This window comes from Podarcis bocagei (genome assembly GCF_964188305.1).
Source record: "Podarcis bocagei genome assembly, chromosome: 1".
NCBI lineage: Eukaryota > Metazoa > Chordata > Lepidosauria > Squamata > Lacertidae > Podarcis > Podarcis bocagei.
The window spans coordinates 86,696,603-86,719,161 of NC_138125.1; the positions used below are offsets into that span (position 1 = coordinate 86,696,603).

The window sequence follows — 22,559 nt, forward strand, 5'->3', positions numbered from 1 at the left end:
TGAGCAGGTACATTACAACCACTGTCTCGTGGTGACTTTATACCACTGTTGCAACCCCGGAAAGGCAGCACCTCTGGGACCTAATTCCTTGTCTCCTTTTGGCCACTGATGCCCTCATTTCCGCTGCTTGGGAGAGCTTAACTGGAGACGGCTAGCTCATGCTCAAGGCAATGTGCCTGGAAAAACATCAACACATGCTCTGCCACTTGGCAGCTATAGATGGGAGAGCTTGGAGATGGCTTTGTCCATGGGACAAAGGGGTTGGAAGCCAGCCCTGCCATCTCTACAATAATCCTCACTAATTGGCTTCCCCACCCCACCCTGCTCCTCCCTGGAGGTGGAGTATAAGAGGATTTCTTGGCTTCTTCTTAAGCCCCCCCCCCCATTCTCAGTCTTCACAGGGTGCCTATCTCCGAGAGAGACACCTGTCCCATGCAACGCAAGCAGTCCGGAGAGGCAGAGGGCCCGGCCAAGGGCAAAGCGCAGGAAGGCGAGCAGCCCCCCAAGGAAGAAAGCGAGCCCAAGGGCAGCAGAAGCCCTGGCTCTGAATCCAGGCAAAGATCCAACTCCGGCCACGGGCGCAAACACAGCAAAAAGCATCAGGCCGACCCCCATGCAGCTGCCATTAAGACCTACTCCCCTTTCCTCAACACTGTCTTTGGCAAGGTGAGTTGCTGTCTGTAGCAGAAGGGAGAAGTGGGGCTGAGAGGCGATGCGTCCTGGACATCAATGGCAAACTCAAGCTCCAAGGAGATCTTTGTGTAGCCAAAATGGAGCCATCCAGGCACATGAAGGTGGTATCGGCAGGCTATCAGGGGAAACCAAGGGTTTGCAGAAGTAGGGGGGAAAATAAAGAATATTAAGGGGAGGACTGAGCAGATTCAGTAGGCATGGCATGCTGGTTGAGAGGGCATGGAATCAAATAGGGAGGTGGGCATGAACGTGCCTGGAAGTGTGACCCCTGCATTTCATTGCAGGTCGCACATGGGGAATGCAGAAAAGGGAACTAAGAAAGCGGAGCAGTAAGGGCTGAGTGGGCTCAGGAAGGACAATGCGGAAAGTGGTCTAGAATAAATAGCGATGAAGTACAAGCAACGTATTGTGCAGAGTTGCTGGGTGGGGGCAGGTGGCCCGTTCAGTGTTTTTTTTTTTTTTTTTTTTTTTGCATACGTAATTTTTATTAATTTGTAAAGGTCACAGTACATAACAAACTTTATCAAAGCTCATATCTGTTCACTTAAAGAAAAGGAGTTGACTTCCTTCAGTCGTTCCACGAATCGTCCAAAATAACATTTAAACAATAAATCCGCATTTCCATATTTGTAAAGCCATAAATCATTCTCATCCATCCGTTTTTATTTAGCCTTACCCTTTACCTCTTACAGAACTCCTTGGAAACCTACTAGTGTTGTCTGTTCATCAATTAAGCTTTCCAGATATTTCGTAAGACTTTCCCAATTTTCAACAAACCTCTGATCTTTTGTATATCTGATTTTACATGTCATCCTGTCCATCTCCACATAATCTAATAATTTGCTTCTCCATTCCTCCGTTGTTGGGATACCCTCCTGCTTCCAATTTTTTGCTATTAGGACCCTTGCTGCCGTTGTTGCGTATTGGAACAATTTATAGTCTTTCTTCTTAATTTCCTTTCCTACCAAACCTAGCAGGAACGCCTCTGGTCTTTTATTATAGGTATATCTTAGCATTTTTTTCATTTCATCATATATACTTTCCCAGAACCCTGTAACCTTTGGGCATTCCCACCACATGTGGTAGAAGGTACCCTCCTTTACCTTACATTTCCAGCATTTATTGCAGGATCCATACATTTTGGCTAGCTTAACCGGGGTCAGGTACCAGCGATAAAACATTTTCATTAGGTTTTCCTTGAGTGACACACAGGCCGTAAATTTTAGGTGTTGTTTCCAGAGTTTTTCCCACTCTTCAAGATAGATATTGCGGCCAAGATCTCTGGCCCAATGGGTCATTACCACCTTAACCTCTTCATCAGCCAAGTTCCATTCCAATAAGTACTTGTACATTTTTGATAATATTTTTATGTTACTTCCCAGAATCTCAGTTTGGAACCTAGAGTTTTTATCGGCGTAGCCTTTATCTTTTACATCTTTCCTAAACATATCATTTATTTGGTGATAGTTTAGCCAATCATATACTTGAGATTTCACCTGATCATAAGGCCTCATTTTCCACTTTCCTTCCTCCTTCATGAGCAGTTGTTCGTAAGTTGCCCAGTTGGTTCCCATATTGACCTTTTTGATGGCCATTGCTTCTAATGGGGATAACCATTGGGGTGTTCTGGGTTCAAGCATCTCTTTATATCTTTCCCAGACCTCTAATAGAGGGCCTCTGAATATATGATTCCCAAATCCTTTGTGGCCCTTCTTCCGCCCATGCCACAGGTAAGCGTGAGGTGGCCCGTTCAGTGTTGGCTCAAAGCTGAGGTGGTGTCCACATGTAACATGAGCACAGGAGTGGCAACAGAATGATCTCCTGGGCTGGGAGTGAAATGAATGGGGCTTCCTCCCACCTTTGTAGTGTCAGTGATGGGCATAGTGGCCAGCTAGTTATACTGGTACAATAGTTAGCTTTGCCGCCTCTCCCATTATGCTTCCAATGTGTTGTCCCATTGTTAATTGTGTTTCTTTAGGATGTCGTGTATTCAGCCGTTGAACTGTTTGCCATCTTGTTTACTTGTTGAGAAAAGTTTTGAAAAGAATTACAAAACTGATCCAGGGAAAGTGGGCAGGCTGGTTTTGTGACCTCGCAAGCACTAGCCAATCTTTGCTGTGCGCTGCTGGTTTTCCACTGCAAACTTGCAGGGCCAGGTTCCCTCTCAGATTTTGACCCTGGAAAGATAATGGTTTGCTTGAGCAGAGCATCATGGGGAGTGCACTTTGTGAGCAGCCCTGCTACCCAGTGCCGGATTAACATATAAGCTAAACAAGTTATAGCTTAGGACCCCACTCTCTTGGGGGCCCCCCAAAAAATAAAGGAAAGAAAAAACTGGATGTACATTTCCAAAATATAAGATTAAAAACAAATAAAACCTACATACAGCAACAGTGTTTTGTGTTGTGTAGGCTCCTATGATGTAAGTAATGGGCCCCGTCTGCTATATAAAGGGCCCCATTACCTTCAGTAGCTTAGGGCCTCATCTAACCTAAATCCGGCCCTGCTGCTACCCAAGTTATATGACATTTCTCAACAGCCTAGCATCGCATTAATGGAAGTTAGTTGTTCAGCAGAGTGTTTAAGTGTGATATCTTCACTGAAGAAGAGGGTATATTACTGGCAGTAAGGCATGGATGGAATGCCTGGAGAGCAGGGATGGCAGTTTATTAGGATGGCAGCTTGCATGCTGAATTTTCCAAAGCAGTATATTCCTACTGGGAAACTGAGATGTGTGCTTTTTCTGCACGCACACACACACACACACACACACAGAGAGAGAGAGAGAGAGAGAGACAGACAGACAGACAGACAGATATTTTGAACTATTGGCAGAACTCCTGCTTTGCCTACAGAAGGCACCAAGCTCAGAATATCTAGTTAAAAAGATTGTGGGATGGGAAAGCCCTCTGCCTGAGATGCTGCCAGTCAAAGTGGACAATACTGGGGTAGATGGGCAAATGTAGCCTAATCTGCCAGCAGTACAACTCTGTAATACTGCTGCATCTGTATGCCTTACTCCACCCTTTTCCAAGCTGGTGCCCCCCAGATGTTTCACTTCCAGCATTAAAAGCCCTAAACAACTTGGGATCAGGATATCTAAGGGACTACCTTGCCCACTATATTCCTGCCTGGTGACTGAGCTGTTCAGACAGAACACTGCCGAGAGGATTGTATGCCCCAGAGATGTGCTTAGTCCATGCTAGAAACTGGGTTTTGAGTGCTGCATCTCCAGCTCTTGGGAATTAATTACCAGCTGAAATCAGACAAGCACCTGGCATTATGAAGGTTAAGGCACCTACTGAAGACATTTCTGTTTACCTTTCCCAGAGGTGTAACCCAGTAATTTATATTAGATGAAATGTTTTCACTGTTTTTAAAGTTTGTATGGATGGTGTTATTGTTTTAGAGTTTGCTGAATTTATTTTATTGTTCTTAGACTTTGTGTTCCTGTGTTCTATTCCGGTTTTACCACTTAGATAGCTATATGCCATCTATACAAGTGATCTATGCATTTGTTTAACAACAACAACAGCAACTATCATCAGCCCCAGCCTGCAAGGTTGTATGATGCTGGGGCTGATTGGAGCACAGCTGTGCTGGCTGGGGCTAACTGTCCAAAACATCTGGATGGCACCAGCCTTATTCGCTCCCATTACCTTGCCCTGATGTAGGGGTCATTGATTTGTACAGCTTTGGATAGCTCCGTGGTGCTTATTTCCTGACAAAGGTTTCCTTGCAGATGCAAAAGCTAGTCTTTAGCGCAGAGGCTGAGTGGGCTTCAGGAACCAGAACAGAGCAGATCCACTTGGACACAGCAAGCAAGAGGGGTGGTGGAAGGCCTGTGAAGATTATAACTAGCCCTCTGCAACATCCTGACCCCAACTTGATTAGTTCATATAAATAGCTGGAGACTGAGGATGCCCTGCTGGGAGGGCAGGAAATCCCATTAGCCCTAGAGATAGGTGGGGAGAAGGGCTGAAGGAACTGTAGCCTAGCCCTTGGGGGTTTCCCAAGGCTCTCTTCTGGTTGGGAGTGGGTTGAGGGGTCCCATGGGGACACAGGCAGTCAGCTCCCTAAGAGCAGCAGCAGCACCAGCAACAGCTTTTAGTCAACCTCCCTGTGCTAGCAGCCTTCTTCTTTTCACACAGGGATGGCAGAGAAAGGATCTGGTGAGTCAGTGATCTGCTCTTGACCTCCAATCCATTTAATCCAACCTTCAGCAGGTTAATTTGGGAAGCGATTTCTCAGTGGGGTGGAGGTGGGGAGGGTTGTTCTGAGCCTCAGTTTATTATGCAATCTTCCCTCCGTGCTAATGAGCTGCCTTCCGAAGGACGGGGTGGAGGTGGGGACTTCTCAGAGGACACTGACAGGGAAATATTTGCTTAGCAGTAAAGATAGGCAGGTCCTGTAACAAAATGCTGCAGTGTGCACTGGGCGTTTCACAGCAAATGCATTCTGCATAACGTTCTTGACACAGTGATAATGCATCAGAGGTGGGTTTATTCTGCTAATAATAATAATAATAATAATAATAATAATAATAATTTATTATTTATACCCTGCCCATCTGGCTGGGTTTCCCCAGCCACTTTGGGCGGCTTCCAAAAGAATATTAAAATACTGTGATACGTCAAACATTAAAAGCTTCCCTAAACAGGGCTGCCTGTTGCTCCTTGATGCTTTCCCAATGCTACCACGTTGTGGTCATCTAGAGGGGCTATAGCACGATAAAAGCAGGACAAAAATAAACCAGAACATTTGTGATATCAACAATTATAGAGGGGTCCTAAAACGTATGTTCCTCTTCAAGGTTCCAGCCAGTCAGTCGTGCAGAATACTCATATTGCATTTCCCCATTTTTCTAGTTTTCCTTCCCAAGCTGACATTCAGAATTCTGCACTGAGCATGATCAGTTCTCACTGGACAGTTTTGGGGGTTCCTTGCCCTTTAAGGCTCCCCCCACACTCCTGTATGCATTGGAGTTTCCCCCAACCAAACATGCTGATACCTCCCTCTTGTTCTTTCAGTCGCTATGTTTTGGCTTCATTCCTGTTGGCGCTCACCATCGGAGTTTATTATTTGAGGAATAAATATGCTAAGAATATATATTGACTGACATAGACTGAAAATATATTGACTGACGTAGGCTGGTTGGCTCAGTGAGAGCTATCAGCAACCCTGCTGATACAATAGGGACCCATCATATTTAGATACAGCCAGTGCTTTTTTCTGGGGGTACGCATACCCCTAAACATTTTGTGAATCTAAGTTTGGCCTCTTTGAGGGGCAGTATTTCAACATGAGTAGGAAAATGAGAGTACCCCTAAATATTTATTTTATTTTATTTTTTAGAAAAAAGACCAGATACAGAGAATCTATTTATTTTGGACAAAATTGTTCACTTTGTAATGTCCAGGTAATCATGTATACTAGGGTGGCAGCCTTAATTTCCTACTGTATGATTTTTTTTCTGACAAATTGTTGAAAAGACAAGGAGGTCCACATTTCAGTTGCTACGGATATTCCGCCCCCCCCCCAATAAAACTCTGGGTAATAATGGTGAGCTTTGAGAACCAAATTATATACAAACATCATTCAGTCAGTAAGATATAAATCTTGATACAGTATGGGAGAAAGTGAAAATGAAACAATTTGGAGGGTAGCTCAATAATAAACTTACTGAAGAAGATTGCTGTATACAGTACGTGTAAAGCTGAGTACAGTAGTACCTCGGGTTAAGTACTTAATTCGTTCTGGAGGTCTGTACTTAACCTGAAGCTGTTCTTAACCTGAAGCACCACTTTAGCTAATGGGGCCTCCCGCTGCTGCCACGCCGCTGGAGCACAATTTCTGTTCTCAACCTGAAGCAAAGTTCTTAACCTGAAGCACTATTTCTGGGTTAGCGGAGTCTGTAACCTGAAGCGTATGTAACCTGAAGCATATGTAACCCGTGGTACCACTGTAAAACGCTTTTGTTTTTGTTATTTGGAAACTTTTTTAAACCTTTGTTTGACTACATCAAATGTACATTTGACTGAATACATGTTGCTGCTGCACTGTGAATTACAACTATTTCCTGCATAGAATAATAGAATTGTAGAGTTGTGAGGGATCCTGAGAGTCATTTAGTCCAAACCCACTGCAGGAATCTCAACACGCAGTTGCTTACCTTTGCAACAGGACTGGAGCTTTGCAAATGTGCTGGCAATTTTATTGCTGCACCACTAGGAGGACATACCTGACAGAACTGTAATCACATGAAGGATTGTCTTTGAGGGGGGGAAAAAAATTCCTTCCTGTAGCACCTTAAAGACCAACTAAGTTAGTTCTTGGTATAAGGTTTCGTGTGCATGCACACTTCTTCAGATACACTGAAACAGAAGTTGCCAGATCCTTCTATATAGTGAGAAGGTGGGGCGGGGTATTACTCAGAAGGGTGGTGGGAATTGGAGATTGGCAGATAGCTGAGATGAGCCTGTTGACGACTCTTAACGACTGTAATAGGTCTTACAGGAAAAGGCAAGGGGTGAGAAGGTGAGAAATGGCTTAGTCATGTATAATGAGATAAGAATCCAATGTCTCTGTTCAGACCAGGTCTCTCCATTGTTTTAAGTTTGGTAATGAGTTGCAATTCAGCAGCTTCTCTTTCCAGTCTATTTCTGAAATTCCTTTGTAGTAAAACAGCTACTTTGAGATCTTGTATAGAATGTCCTGGGAGATTGAAGTGTTCTCCTACTGGTTTCTCTGTTTTGTGATTCTTGATGTCAGATTTATGTCCGTTTATTCTTTGGCGTAAGGTTTGGCCTGTTTGTCCAATATAGAGAGCTGAAGGACACTGTTGGCATTTGATGGCATACACAATGTTAGACGATGAGCAATTAAATAGTCCCAAGATGGTATGTGTGATGTTGTTGGGGCCAGTAATGGTGTTGTCCGGGTGTATGTGGCAGCAAAGTTGGCATCTGGGTTTATTGCAGGCTCTGGTGCCAGTGTCCGTGTTAAGTCTGGTTGTAGTATTATTGTGGGTTAGGAGTTGTTTAAGATTGGGTGGCTGTCTGTAGGCAATGAAAGGTCTTCCTCCCAGAGCTTGAGAAAGAGAACTGTCATTGTCCAGGAGAGGTTGTAGATCTCTGATGATGCGTTATACTGTTTTAACTTGGGAGCTGTATGTGATGACTAGTGGTGTTCTGTTATTTTCTTTTTTGGGTCTGTCTTGCAGCAAGTTCTCTCTGGGTATCAGTCTGGCTCTGTTGATCTGTTGTCTAACTTCATCTGCTGGGTATTTTAGTTCTGAAAAGGTTTGCTGTAGATCTCTTAGGTGAGAGTCTCTGTCTGTAGAATTGGAACAGATGCGGCTGTAACGTAGTGCCTGGCTATATACAATAGACTGTTTGGTATGTTTGGGATGGTAGCTAGAGGCATGTAGATATGTTTGTCGGTCAGTTGGTTTACGGTATAAGGTGGTGTCTATGCGTCCATCCTGTATTTTTATAGTAGTGTCCAAAAAAATGTATTTCTTGCATAGATTGATTCATTGTAAGGTTGATTGTGGGGTGAAAATCATTGAATTTCTGGTGAAAGGTGTCCAGGGTCTGTTGACCATGTGTCCAGATGATAAAAATATCGTCAATGTATCGCAGGTACAAGAGAGGTTTGAGTGGGTAGGAGTTTAGGAAACGTTGTTCTAAATCTGCCATGAAGATGTTGGCATACTGTGGGGCCATGCGGGTGCCCATTGCTGTGCCGCTGATCTGAAGGAACAGGTCATCACCGAATTTGAAGTTGTTGTGGGTAAGGACAAATTGGCAGAGTTTGGTGGCAAGGTCCGCTGTGGTTTTATCTGAAATGGTGTTCCTTATAGCTTGTAAACCATCTTTGAGGAAGAGGTGATATTTACTGGGACATATTATGTGGGACTTATTATGGGACGCGGGTGGCTCTGTGGGTTAAACCACAGAGCCTAGGACTTGCTGATCAGAAGGTCGGCAGTTCGAATCCCTGCGATGGGGTGAGCTCCCGTTGCTCGGTCCCATCTCCTGCCAACCTAGCAGTTCAAAAGCACGTCAAAGTGCAAGTAGATAAATAGGTACCGTTTCGGTGGGAAGGTAAATGGCGTTTCCATGTGCTGCTCTGGTTCGCCAGAAGCGGCTTAGTCATTCTGGCCACATGACCCGGAAGCTGTACGCCGGCTCCCTCGGCCAGTAAAGCGATATGAGCGCCACAACCCCAGAGTCGGTCACGACTGGACCTAATGGTCAGGGGTGCCTTTACCTGTACCTATTATGTGCCCTAACTTAGCAGCAAGACCAACTGAACTTAATTAAATCTTACTTCTGGGTAAACACATGTAAGACTGGGCTGCACAGATCCAATCTGGAATTTAATAACTGGAATACAAAAAGCAAACAGATTCCAGGACAAATACATTAGGTCATGGGGGAAAATGCTGCACTGCACATATTAATAATCAGATGTATTACATAAAGTATGGTTAAGTCATGCAAGTATATTTTGAGCATGGTTGGAAATAGATGGGTATTTCCTGAACTGCTTGAAAGGGGAACTGCATAGTGCAAGACCAGGCAGCTTTTACTTACATAAATCAAAACATTGGAGAATATATGAAAAGTCCTTTTTTTTTAAAAAGACAGCTGACAACCTGGTCAGGATCCTGCCATTGATGGTCCAGTAAGGAAAAGGGGGAACACAGCTGGAGACATACAACCCAGAAGTTAGATTGCAATCCTAACCCTACGTATGAGTAAACCCTAATGAATTCAGTAGGGCTTATGCATGAGGGGACATGGAAAGGATTGCCCTGCAAATTGCTGATATTAGTCTTTGAGTCTCGGCAGCCTAGCCAAGTATAGGGTTGCCATATTTGAAGAAAAAAAAGTGAAAATCTGGACACAAAAGTTGTTGGCAAAGTTGTTTAGCTTTTCTTTTTTCATCAAAGTTGTCGAGCTTTTATTGCAGAAACTCAACACAAAAAAATGAGTTTTTGAGCTATTTTTTTATGGAAATCACCAAAATCATCACTACCGACATGGGCTGCCATACGTCTGCCATATTTTTTCCTGGACATTTCAGTGATTTCCACCTGGACGCTGTTTAAGAGGGCTGAATACCCAGTATGTCTGGAAAATTCCAGACATATGACAACCCTAAAATAAATATTTTCCGCTAAGAGATACATTCTCCTAATGCAGCTCCGTTGCTATGAAGATAAGGTAATTTAGAAAAAAAGGAAAGAGACAAATGTTTTGTAGGAGTTCCCCGTTCTGATATTTCATCCACCCGCTTAACTCTGCTCATGATGATTCACTTCTAGACCGAGTTTGCAAGAGACTTGGGCTCTAACTCTCTACTCTCCTTGTTTTTTGTCTCCCTTTTTGCCAGGAGAGGGAGCTTTCACCAGTGGAGCTGGATGGTGAGTTGGCGTTGTTGAGAGAAGGTGCTGGGGAATTGGAGTCCAAACTTCATGGGGCACAGGAGAGGGGAAATGCAGTACGCTGTTTTTCACTACAGCAGACACAGTAAAAGGCCAGTGCACAGATCCCGTCACTTTCCCCAAATATCCCTGGGATAATTGCTATGAATTATTTGGCACACCAACACTACAAACCATGAGCTAACCCAAATTGCCCTACAAACGATTAAACAAACTATGGCTTGTTTATCCAAAGTTTGGTTTGGTTTCCAGCTGCTCTTGCCTCATGACTTTGTAACTTAATGAACAACTCTGGGGTGGGGAATCGTGGCTAAGGAAGGGTGTTGGGTTAGCACGTAACATCAAGCCATTGTTAAAACACAAAGCAAGAATCATAAGCCAACAACAAACCATGACTTCAGATTGTGCTTTGTTGGGAGTGAACAAACCACAGTTAAGCCACTGGGCAGTGTTTGAATGATCAGACAAGCCAAGGATTAATGGTCCTTTAGCATTATATGCAAACTGGCCCTATGCTGCACAAAGGCCTTTCAAATTAAGAAGGTCAATAAAACAATCATTTTTACCTTCACTCCATCACCCATTTGCTATCTCAATTCTACAAAGCAAATGTAGCAAAATGTTTGCTCACTAAATGACTGTTGGCACCACATTTTTGCTGCCCCCAAACTAGGTGTTGTAATTTTCCTTGGGAACAACCTCTGCTCATCACACTGCTTTGAGGTTTGTTTGTTGTTACAATCAAGCAAAATATAAATTTTATAAAGTAAATAAATTGTGTAGCAAAGGATTCTCAGTAGATGAGATGAGCCAATAGGACACTGCTCCTCAACAGGCATCCCTCAACCAGATTACTTTATCCTCTTTATTCCACCTTCCAAGGATCTGACTGTTCCCCAATCTTTTCCATCACCATTACACCTGTAATAGTTTTTTCCACTACCATGCATGGCGTCCTTTTCCTAGCTGTCATGATTCTGGGGTCAGTGCATGAGACAGCAGTTCTGGGTTGGCACGAAAAGATGTGGGACATTCCCACTTGGCAATTTAATTTAGAGTTGCCACTAATTGCAAACTATCCATTAGTTAGGCAAAATAAGTAATGTCAACAAGGGACTTACTAGGACCATGGCATAATGACTGTTGTCTGGTCACATCGTTACATTTCATAATTAAAAACATCAAGAGTTGGAAAACAGGACACCGGTGCCTAAATGGCCATTATAGTCCCACACAGCAATTTCATTTTTCGCAGTGTTTATCACAAACACAAAAGCTGGGCATTAAATTTCTTCAAAAGCAACTTGCCTTTATTAGTGTGAGAGACATCCAGCAACCCTTTGAAGTTTCATAACTAGAGCAACCCCTGAGGGCAAGTTTGTTCTTTCTGTTGTCCTCTTGTCTCCTCCATGACTGCATGGTCTTCCTGTGTCCCCAAGGTGAGGAGAGAGGAGGTCAAGGCAGGTATCATTGTCTCACTTCTATGAAATGTCTTTGGGACTTTTCCTTGCAGAACTGCTAGATGCCTTCAAGGAGTTTGACACTGACCAGGACGGCTACATCAGTTACAAGGACCTGGGAGAGTGCATGAGAACTATGGGCTACATGCCCACTGAGATGGAGCTGATTGAGATCTCCCAACACATCAAAATGCGCAGTGAGTTGTGGGGTGCAGGTGGGGATATGTACCCAAAATCTGCTTCAGGAAGTGCTGCCTTGTTCCTTACAGCCCGAAGGCTTCTGGCTGAATGCCCTCACCCCAGAATTGTAGTTTCAGTGGTTCCTATTACCAGGGGTAGACTTTCTGATATTCAGAATTGTCTTTAGGGACAATTAAAATAAAAGAAGCAGCAGCAGACATCTTACAGGCTTCAGCTCCTCCCCCAGAGTCTCTAGAAGTTCTGATTGGCCAATGGAGAATGGATGCATCTTTTCCATGACACATATATAAAGGTTCATAGGTGAGCACCAAGGATGCAGGAGAATTTTGATTCAGTTTTCATTTAAAGGCGAATCTACCACATTTGCACTGATCGAAATAATACGCAAACCAAAATGCAGCTACTCTTTGGAACTCGCACTGCGGTTTTCCAGCCAAATAATATTTACAAAAATGCACATACTATGGGAAAGCGTGCATAAAAATGAATGTATTTGGGAAAATAGCATGCCAAATTTATTATAGCAGGGGAAATTGCTTCCAAAAAATGTATACATCGGTCAAAATTGCATACAGAAATGTGTTTAAAAATGAGAAATGAAGAGAACTGAATTCTCTACATCCCTAGTGAACATATATTGTGGACTGTTATGTACTGAGTTGAATAGGATCCAAACTGAAGCAGTCTGATTGGTCCTAGAACAATAGGATCCAAATTGCAGCAGTCTGATTAGTCCTAGAACAATAGGATTCAGAATGCAGCAGTCTGATTGGTCCTAGAACAATGCAGCAGTATGATTGGTTGGCAGGAACCACCCAATCCTGCTCCAGATAGAAGTGAATACACAACCTGATTGGCTTACAGTAGAATTCCGGAATTAGCCAATCATGTGCAGCCCATTGTGTAAATAATGTAAATCAAGCAGATACTGTGAGGGGACATTCATTCATTCCTCCTCACCATTATGAGCCGAATAAAGAGCATGAAATCACTTTGCGACTCTGAGTATATTTCACTGGCGACGAAGGTGGGATCCCGCTGAGCTGACTGCCACACACAGCACCGCAGCACCGCCACCTGCCGCACCGCTGCCTCGCACCGTGTATCCAGGCTTCAGCTCCGGGACACAAGGAACTCAGAATGGCAACCGACAGCAGCTTCTCGCCATTCAACCCAGCATCTGGAGACTGGGAAGCGTACGCCTCCCGTTTCACCTTCCTCCTAGAAGCCAAAGGGGTCACCGACGAAGAAGACGCCAAGAAGAGGGCGATATTCTTCAGCGTCTGCGGAGAGGAGACGTTTGAAATCGCCCGGGCTCTCCTTGCGCCTGAAGACATCGCTACTGTTCCATACAAAACAATAATGGAACAGCTGAAGGGGCACTTTTCGCCGCAGCCCTCAGTGGTGGCTCGTCGAAATGCCTTCTACGCAAAGCGACAAGCCCCTGGGGAAACCATAACTGGGTTTGTGACCTCTCTCCGCCAAGCCGCCCGGTTCTGCAACTTCTCAGAGCTGGAGAACATGCTTCGTGACCGCCTCGTCGGTGGCCTGAAGGATGAGAAGCTGCAACGACGCCTCTACGCCAAGAAGGACCTAACGTTCCAGGTCGCTCTAGAGGAGGCCCTGGCAACGGAAGCTGCCGAGAGGTCAACACAAGAGGCACGGCCGAGCCTGCCATCCCAACCGAGGGTCCACCACGAAGACCTCACCGACGACTCAGGATCCGACAGGGAGGAGGTGCACCGAGTACAGCAGCGCACTCAAGCAGCGCACAGACCACAGCTGCCTCGACGAGAAGGAGGAAACTGCGCAAGCTGTGGGGAGAGTCACGAGAGGAGGACCTGCCGTTTCCGCAACGCAGAGTGCAGGCAGTGCAGAAAATTGGGACACATCGCCCGGGTGTGTCAGGCTCGGCCCACCCGACACCAGGCATCAGATGACCAACCCAAGAGCCCCAGGTCCCGGGGCCCAACGCACCAAGGCAACTCGACGGAGCTCACGGACTGCCAGGTATACCAGTTGCCCCACCCCAACGTAGAGAAAATTTATGTAGAGGTACAGATAGAGGGGGCCCCATGCCGCATGGAGCTTGACACGGGTTCAACTCTATCCATAATCTCGGCGAAGACCTTAAGGAAACTGTGTCCTACTGGGGGTCCCAAACTCAGGCCAGCCCCATTTACCCTATGGGACTTCCAGAAACGTAAGGTCCCCACAATGGGCGTGGGGACCTTCAGGGTGCAATACCGAGGGCGGACGCGGCAACTGGACTTGCTTGTGGTCAAGGGCCCCTACATTAGCTTACTGGGGTTGGCATGGTTTGGACCACTGGGGCTAGCTGTCACCGGGGTGAACCACACTAGCTTACAAGTGGACGTGGACGCCATATGCAAGGAATTTCCAGGGGTTTTCGACGGGAAATTGGGACAGTATACGGGCCCCCCCATTGCGCTACAGCTTGACCCCGCAGTACGACCGGTCAGGCTCAAGGCCCGCCGGGTCCCGTTCGCCTTGAAACCCCGTATAGACGAGGAATTGGACCGACTCGTGGAGCAAGGAGTGCTGGAGCCGGTGCCTAATGCCCCCTGGGAAACCCCAATCGTCACTCCCGTCAAGCCTAATGGTTCGGTCCGTATCTGCGCAGACTACAAATGTACCATAAACAAGGCCCTCACGGCCCACGCATACCCAGTGCCAGTGGTCAGCCATGTCCTTGCCACCCTGGCTGGGTCGAAAATTTTTGGCAAGCTGGACTTGGCCCAAGCATATCAACAGCTGCCAGTAGATGAGGCCACAGCAGAGGCACAGACGATTGTGACGCACAGAGGAGCGTTCAGGGTAAAGCGGCTGCAATTCGGGGTCAGCGTGGCACCAGGCATATTCCAGAATCTAATGGACTCTCTCCTTAAAGGGATTCCTGGCGTCACCCCCTTCTTCGATGATGTGTTGATTGCCGGGCCCACACCAGAGGAGTTTGAGGACCGCCTCCGCACCGTTCTGCACCGTTTCCAGACGGCGGGTCTCAAGGTGAAGCGGGAAAAATGTCTACTAGGAGTGCCTCAGGTGGACTTTCTGGGATTTATGGTGGACGCAGAAGGGGTCCACCCGACTGGGGACAAGGTACGGGCCATTTGTGATGCCCCAGCGCCCAAGAGCAAGACTGAACTTCAGGCCTTCTTGGGACTATTGAACTTTTACCATTTCTTCCTTCCCCACAAGGCGGCGGTAGCGGAGCCCCTACACAGACTCCTGGACAAGCGGGCCCCTTGGGTGTGGGGCCAGCGCCAGGAGGCCGCATTCCAGGCAGTCAAGGACTTGCTTGTCTCAAACTCTGTCTTGGCACACTTCGACGAGAGGCTGCCGGTGGTGCTAGCATGCGACGCCTCACCCTATGGCATTGGCGCTGTCCTGGGGCACCAACTCCCGGATGGAAGAGAGGTACCGGTGGCGTACTTTTCCCAGACACTCAACGCAACCGAGCGGAACTACTCGCAAATTGACAAGGAGGGTCTGGCAATTGTGAAGGGAGTAAAAAAATTCCATGATTTCTTGTACGGGCGGCCCTTCACCGTGGTGACTGACCACAAGCCGTTGCTTGGCTTGTTTGCCCCCGAAAAGCAGACCCCCCAAGTGCTGTCTCCTCGCGTCCTCAGGTGGTCAATTTTCCTTGCCAGCTACCAGTATGCACTGATTCACCAACCTGGGAAGGCGATGGGCCATGCGGACGCCCTCAGCAGGCTACCACTACCGGAAACAGGCCCTGACCCAGCACCTGCACAAGAGGTTATGAGCCTGGAGCTGCTTCCCGACCGCCCCATTCAGGCACAAGAAGTTGCACACCATTCCAAGAAAGATAGGGTCATCTCCCGGGTCCTGGACTGGGTGTGGAGGGGATGGCCCAGCAGCAGCCCCGGGCCAGAATTCGCCGGCTACACAACCCGCAAACATGAACTGTCGGCCCACAAGGGGTGCCTGTTATGGGGAAGCAGAGTCGTTGTTCCCCAGCCCCTCCGCAAAAGGGTCCTCACAGCCCTACACGAGACACATCCAGGGGTAGTAAGAATGAAGGCCCTTGCCAGGAGTTATGTGTGGTGGCCGGGGATCGATGGAGAGATAGAGGCCTGGGTCAAACACTGCCAGGCCTGCCAAGAATCCCGCCCAGATCCCCCAAGGGCCCCAGTCCAGTCCTGGGAGTCCGCCCGAGCACCATGGTCACGCCTGCATGTGGATTTCGCTGGCCCCTTTCAGGGGAAAACATTCTTCATAGTGGTGGACTCCTACACCAAATGGCTGGAAGTCGCACTGGTACCGTCCACTTCCACGTCCGCAGCCATCCGGGTATTACGCAGGCTGTTTGCAACCCACGGGCTCCCTGACACTCTCGTCTCAGACAACGGGACTGCATTTACGTCAGGAGAATTCCAAACCTTCACAGCACAGAACGCCATCCGCCACATCCGTTCGGCGCCGTTCCACCCTGCCACCAATGGCCAAGCAGAACGCATGGTGCGGACCACCAAGGACACCCTTCGCCGCATGACGCAAGGGGACTGGGAGTACCGCCTTGCCACATTCCTTCTAGCACAGCACAGCACCCCCAGCTCAACGACTGGCCGGAGCCCCGCTGAACTACTAATGGGTTGGCGCCTTGCAATCAGATTGGACCGCCTTCACCCCGATAGAGCTCAGGATGAGGTAGTGGTGGGGGAAGGCAGGAACCCCCGGAACTTCGAGGCCCAGGACCCAGTGTACGCAAAGAATTTTGGGGCAGGCCCAGCATGGGTACCCGCCACAGTCACCAGGGTCACTGGCCCAGTGTCATACGAGGTGCTAACGGATGGGGGGCAATGCTGGCGCCGCCACTGCGACCAGATACGGCGACGATTCCCGGGAGAAACCCAGGAGGAGGACAGGTCAGAGGAGTCCCAAGGGAACAGCGGGGCAGTGAGGCCCATAGAGCAGGAGGGGCCAGCAGGAGAGGCAGAATCAGTAAATACAGAGAGGACCCGTGAGGCCGAAAGGACACCAGAACCAGAACCACGACTGAGCGAGCCGGTTGCACCAGACCAAACAACCCCATCACAGCCAGCATCCTTGGAACACGAGCCAGAACCTGGAGCCCGGACCAGGGAACACCCCAGGCCGCAACGCACACGTAGGCCGCCGGCGTACCTCGAGGACTATGAATGCGACCTCCCGGGCAGGACTGGAACTTAGAGGGGAGGGGTGTTATGTACTGAGTTGAATAGGATCCAAACTGAAGCAGTCTGATTGGTCCTAGAACAATAGGATCCAAATTGCAGCAGTCTGATTAGTCCTAGAACAATAGGATTCAGAATGCAGCAGTCTGATTGGTCCTAGAACAATGCAGCAGTATGATTGGTTGGCAGGAACCACCCAATCCTGCTCCAGATAGAAGTGAATACACAACCTGATTGGCTTACAGTAGAATTCCGGAATTAGCCAATCATGTGCAGCCCATTGTGTAAATAATGTATATCAAGCAGATACTGTGAGGGGACATTCATTCATTCCTCCTCACCACTATGAGCCGAATAAAGAGCATGAAATCACTTTGCGACTCTGAGTATATTTCATGGACCCATACTTGCCTTATAAAATATTAGCATATTTAGCTGTTCAAAATGAATCTTACCAGCTGCAGTCTGTGATATGTCAAATGGTACAAAAAGCTGACAGGCAGTGTACCAGCTTCTAAAATGCTAACATTGCAATATATATTTACCGTAACTAAATAAACAAGCAGCCTCCTTGCTTTTGAGCAATATGATCAGACTCAGGCTATAGATAAGCTGGTTCATTGTTGCTTGCGTTAAATGCAAAACACCAGTGCTCTGCTCCCCTTTCCTCACCACCATAACATTTTACTCCTGAGAAAGTAACTCGTTCTCTCTATTTCCAGCGTTCAGCTGTGAGTGCTGCTGCTTATGTACCCAAAACAGAACTGTCCGTGCACAAAAGGGAGGTGGTATCAGCAGATCTGGTAGAACCTCAAGGCTTGTGGAAGTACAAAAAATGTGGGGGTGGCGGCGAGGGAATACCAATGAGGACTGAACATGCTCAGTAGCCACATAATGAAGTATGACTGTTGGGTGAGGGGGGAGCAGTAAATCAGCTGGGAATGGGATAGAGCAGGGAGGTCCAACTTTTCATACCAATTGGGTAGCAAGAGTACTTCCACATGGAACCTGCAGGCCATTCACTGCCTTGTCATGCAGGAGAGGGGAGCAAGGCCAAAATCTGATGCCCCTTCCCAGCCCTCATGCTCCCTTCCCAAAGCTGATAAATTAAATGAGGCTCTGGCAGAGTACTAGAGTCCTCCCACCTCCTTCCCAAAGCTGGGAAAGGGCTAACTAGGCCTTTGGAAGGAGGTAGGATGATGCTAGGACCTTGTCAGAACTCTCACACCTCTTTTCCAAAGCCCAGCACCAATCTTGCCTGGCTTTGGGAAGGTAGCACAGAGGGCTGTGGTGGGGCTGGGTGTGTGTTGTCAAATGTTGCCGAGGGCCACCAAAAAGGAGCTTGATGCCTCAGGCCGCGTGTTGGACAGCCCTGGGATAGAGAATTATGCAAAAGAAGGGCATGGCAGACAGACTAGAACAATGAACAGGAACTCTCCATGCTGCAACATTATGCTGCAGGTTCCATTTGTGTTACTGAGTGTGCTGCAGTCATTCCGTAAAAAGTGCCGCTAGCTTCTCTGCCCAGTCCTTGGGAAGCTGACTTTTACTCTCCTTCTCTTTCCTCATAGTGGGAGGTCGTGTAGACTTTGAGGACTTCGTAGAGATGATGGGCCCAAAGTTGCGTGAGGAGACTGCTCATATGGTGGGCGTGAGGGAGCTGAAAATTGCCTTCCGTGAGGTATGATGGGAAGCCAATCAGCGGGAGGGAAGCAGGGAATTGTGATATTCCTCAAACCATATTCCATGTAATGCTTTAGATACAACTGCACATTATATTTCCATAAGCCCTGACATTGTAAGGGATTCATCCCTGATGAATTGTAAGACACACAGAAGTATGTAGGTTCAGGCTAGAAATGTGGGTGGCCCTCCAGATGTTGTAGAACTACATTTCCCAATATCCTTGACCATTGGCTGTGCTTTCTGTGGCTGATGAGAGTTGTAGTTCAGCAGCACCTGGAGGGCCAAAGGCTCCTCACATCTGGTATAAGACATTCATAGCTACCCTGTCCTCTCACTACTGGAATCAAGTTGTATTGTTTATCAATTATTATGGGTCAAAAAAGTAACTGGTTCTCAGCAATCCACAAAACAAGGTAACTTACTAGCACTAGAGCAGACTTCCTCAACCTTGGCCCTCCAGATGTTTTGAGACTACAATTCCCATCATCCCTGACCACTGGTCCTGCTAGCTAGGGATCATGGGAATTGTAGGCCAAAAACATCTGGAGGGACGAGGTTGAGGAAGCCTGCACTAGATAATATATTTTTCATTGTTGTTTTTAAACTGCAAACTTTTTGAAGACCCCATAGGGCTAGCAATATGGCATATACATTTCAGAAATAAATATGAAAGTTCTTCCAGCCTTTTCAGGGTCTTGGCTAGTGCTCTGTGTGTGCAGAATAGCTCTGTGTTTGCCACATTAGTCTGTAAAGCGTATCAACCATAATCTTGGCTTATTTTGGTTGGAATGCTTGGTAGTCCTACTGGCTCCACAAAATTAGAGATGACAGTTGGAAGAATGGTTGGCTGCCCATGATGGATCTTACTATAGCCAAAAAAAGGGAATTAATTAGATGAAGTATTAATACATTGCCCTCTGGCGGCTGTCTGTGTGAATAACAAAATTTATTGGCAGGTGGAACATTTCAGCCTATGCAGGAGAACGTGTTTCTGTGTTGTGCAAGCTCCTAGGGGGCAAGTAGTACGTCTTAGATATGGCTAACATGTATTCAAAAGCATATCTCCTGTCTTAGTGCTGGTGTCTGTGATGTCTCTTCATTGAGCTGCTATGTGCACATAAGATGAACCGAGACAAGAGGTGCCTGGTAGGTTTCTTTTGATGCTATGGAACAAGGAGCGGCTTCTAAAATAAGCTAAAACAACCTTACCTTGGTAGGGCTGCAAGCAGCTGTGTTAGACCCGGCAAATGTAAATGGTATATGAGCTTGCTTCTCACACCCAGGTACCCAGAGCGGTGAGAGACAGCTGCTTCTCTCTGGGGCAATTGCACACTATGTATGTATAAAGGAGTGGAGCCAGTGGCCTTTGGCACTACATGAGGAGGTAAAATACTAGATGAATGAGAAAGACACCTGCAACTGTCTCTCATTAGATGGATACTTCATTTGTTCGTTCATTCGTTCATTCATTCATTCATTTACACAACACCCCACACACTCCTGAAGGGCATGATATCACAGGGAAACAACTCCTTTGCTGCTGCAGGTGGTTGTGTGAAGGGGACCAAAGCTATTAGTAAATGCTTGCCAGCTTAGGATAAAGGAGCCAAGGTGGAGTGGGGTGGCCAGGATTGGGGATCATGGGGGCAAGCATGAAAAGAGGAGGATCTTGGGGGATTTGAGGGTAAAGGAAACCGAAGTGTCTGAGCTGGAGGTAACATTGTGCATGTGCCCTTCTTTCTGAAGTTTGACACAGATGGGGATGGAGCGATCAGTGGGGCAGAGCTGCGCCAGGCCATGACTGTACTCCTGGGGGAGCAACTCAATGGCCAGGAAGTGGATGAGATCCTGCAGGACATGGACCTCAATGGGGACGGAAGTGTGGACTTTGATGGTGAGAGAACGGAGCACCTTCCCAATTAACCGTCTTCTCTAAATGCAACAGGGGTTAGGGGGGATAGATACAGAATAAATGTGAATTGTGGCTAACATCATGTGTATGACATGGGGGATGCAGAGGGTGCACGCAGTGGCTATCTCAGGAACTGATTCTCCTCTTCCCACCTGTTTCAGAGTTTGTGATGATGCTGTCAAGCAGGTAACAAGATCCAGAGGGGAAGTGAGTGTTTTCTTACTTCCAGAATTACTGCCCTTTCCCCCTGATAGCCAGAGGGAGCTGGCTGCCCTTTGATGTCTCTTCACCTCCTGGAGATAGTGGGGCAACACCCACAGAAGGCTGCAGTATCTCCTCCAATTCTGGGTCCTTCAGTGAAAACCCATGCACACCCAACTACCAGCTGACTCCACCTTCACATGGTGCAAGATATCTCAGGGGGAAAACTCTGACCCAGAAAGCTATCCTGCAGCTGGGCTCCTGAAGAGGCCTCCTCTCTCCTCTGGATATGGAAGATCGCTCCTAACTATGGATCACATCTGAAGCTTTGGGTGATCTTCCTGTATCCAAGCTTTCTGCACAGTATTTTTCTATTTTATTCTTTCATTTCTATATCACAAACCAATCTAATATCTGTCTGTCTGTCTGGTATACAAAATCTCAGTTAAAAGCAAAACACTATAACAGATAATATCAAAGCAAAATACATTCAGTTTGGGGCTTCATCCATGAGCCCAGAATTCCTGGAGAATCCCACTAAAATCAGGGAGTCGTTCAGAGCAAAATTTCATATTTCACTCCCCCTTGGGATGTCAGTATTCTCCTGAATTTGAATGGTGGTATCCATATATCTCCGGGACAAAACAAATACATGAATGAAAGGCCTGTTTGTAGATGGAATGGGAAGAAATGAACTTTAGTGTGCTTCTGTCCATCCCCACTAGGCTACATTACTGCGTGCGCGTGTGCACTGTCTTGTTAAATCAATACAACAAAACTCAGGCCTAGCCAGTAGCAAACTGGAAGAACTAGCCCATTGCTATGTATTTCCAGAAAATGTGAAGTGCTCCCCAAGGACTACCTTGTTGAAGCCTCAACTTTGTATTTTTTGTAGTGCAACAGTTTAAGCCAAATTTCAAGTCCTTTCTCTCTCCTATGCCAAGAGCTGGCAGGAGCCGGTACTGCAAAATAAAAGGGTTTGTAGAGCATAGCTCAGTGTTGGAGCAAATATCCCACGTTCTAAAGTTCCCAGGCTGCATCACCAGTGTTTTGAGCCAAGAGGTAGGGTAGCTGCAGGAAGGTTAGGAAAGCCCCACTGAATGAAACCCCAGAGAGTTACCACCAGGCAGAGCAGACAGTGCTGGGTCTTGACTAGGTGGCCCAAATGAGTATGGGATAACCTCATAGGTAGCATATTGGGGAAAAGATGGAAAAGCAGCATTGTATGCAACAAGCAGTGGGGCAGATCCAATACCGTTAACAATTAGGCACCCAGAATCGTAAGACTGTGAGCTCTGGGGAACCTTTCATTCATAAGATTATGTATCTATTTTAGAAGTGAGAGAGAATCCTTCTTCCCTCCTCCCACACACCCATCGGATAACACTGCCATTATCTCATTGGTCATTCCCAACAGTGTCACCACTGAGAGGGAAAGAGTGGCTACCTGCTTTACCTTACAGGGGACAGTCCTCTAATTGGAAGGTCATCTCTAACTGAAGGGCAATCCAGTCCAAGTCCATTTTAAAGATAAAGAACCATAAGAAGGAAGGGCAGGGGCCTTGTATATGAGAGAGCTGGATCCTTGAAGTTTCCCATTCACCGCACACAAGTCACCTGGTCACAGTCTTTCCCAGTATGTACAGTGAGATGCATTGCACTTTCATTTAAATTATAAACATTTTCAAAATTTGCAATGATACACATAAAATTGGATTATGCAAATAAGCATCCTTTTATTTTTGTCGCCA

The 22,559-nt window shown here is 46.9% G+C and overlaps 1 protein-coding gene across 2 annotated transcripts; it reads left to right on the forward strand.

Moving 5' to 3' along the window:
• Nucleotides 1-364: 364 nt before the first annotated feature.
• On the forward strand, nucleotides 365-22,419 carry LOC308594104 (calcium-binding protein 2-like). 2 transcript variants are annotated; one of them, XM_081206823.1, is made up of 7 exons: nucleotides 365-666; nucleotides 10,096-10,126; nucleotides 11,661-11,804; nucleotides 18,581-18,690; nucleotides 20,442-20,589; nucleotides 20,769-20,814; nucleotides 20,907-22,419. In XM_081206823.1, exons 1-6 carry the CDS (start codon nucleotides 433-435, stop codon nucleotides 20,795-20,797), a joined length of 696 nt encoding a protein of 231 aa, XP_081062949.1. In that variant the 5' UTR covers nucleotides 365-432; the 3' UTR covers nucleotides 20,798-20,814; nucleotides 20,907-22,419. The 2 variants fall into 2 exon arrangements, with proteins under 2 accessions (XP_081062949.1, XP_081062948.1); XM_081206822.1 differs by having other exon boundaries at nucleotides 20,769-22,419.
• The last annotated feature ends 140 nt before the right edge of the window (nucleotides 22,420-22,559 follow it).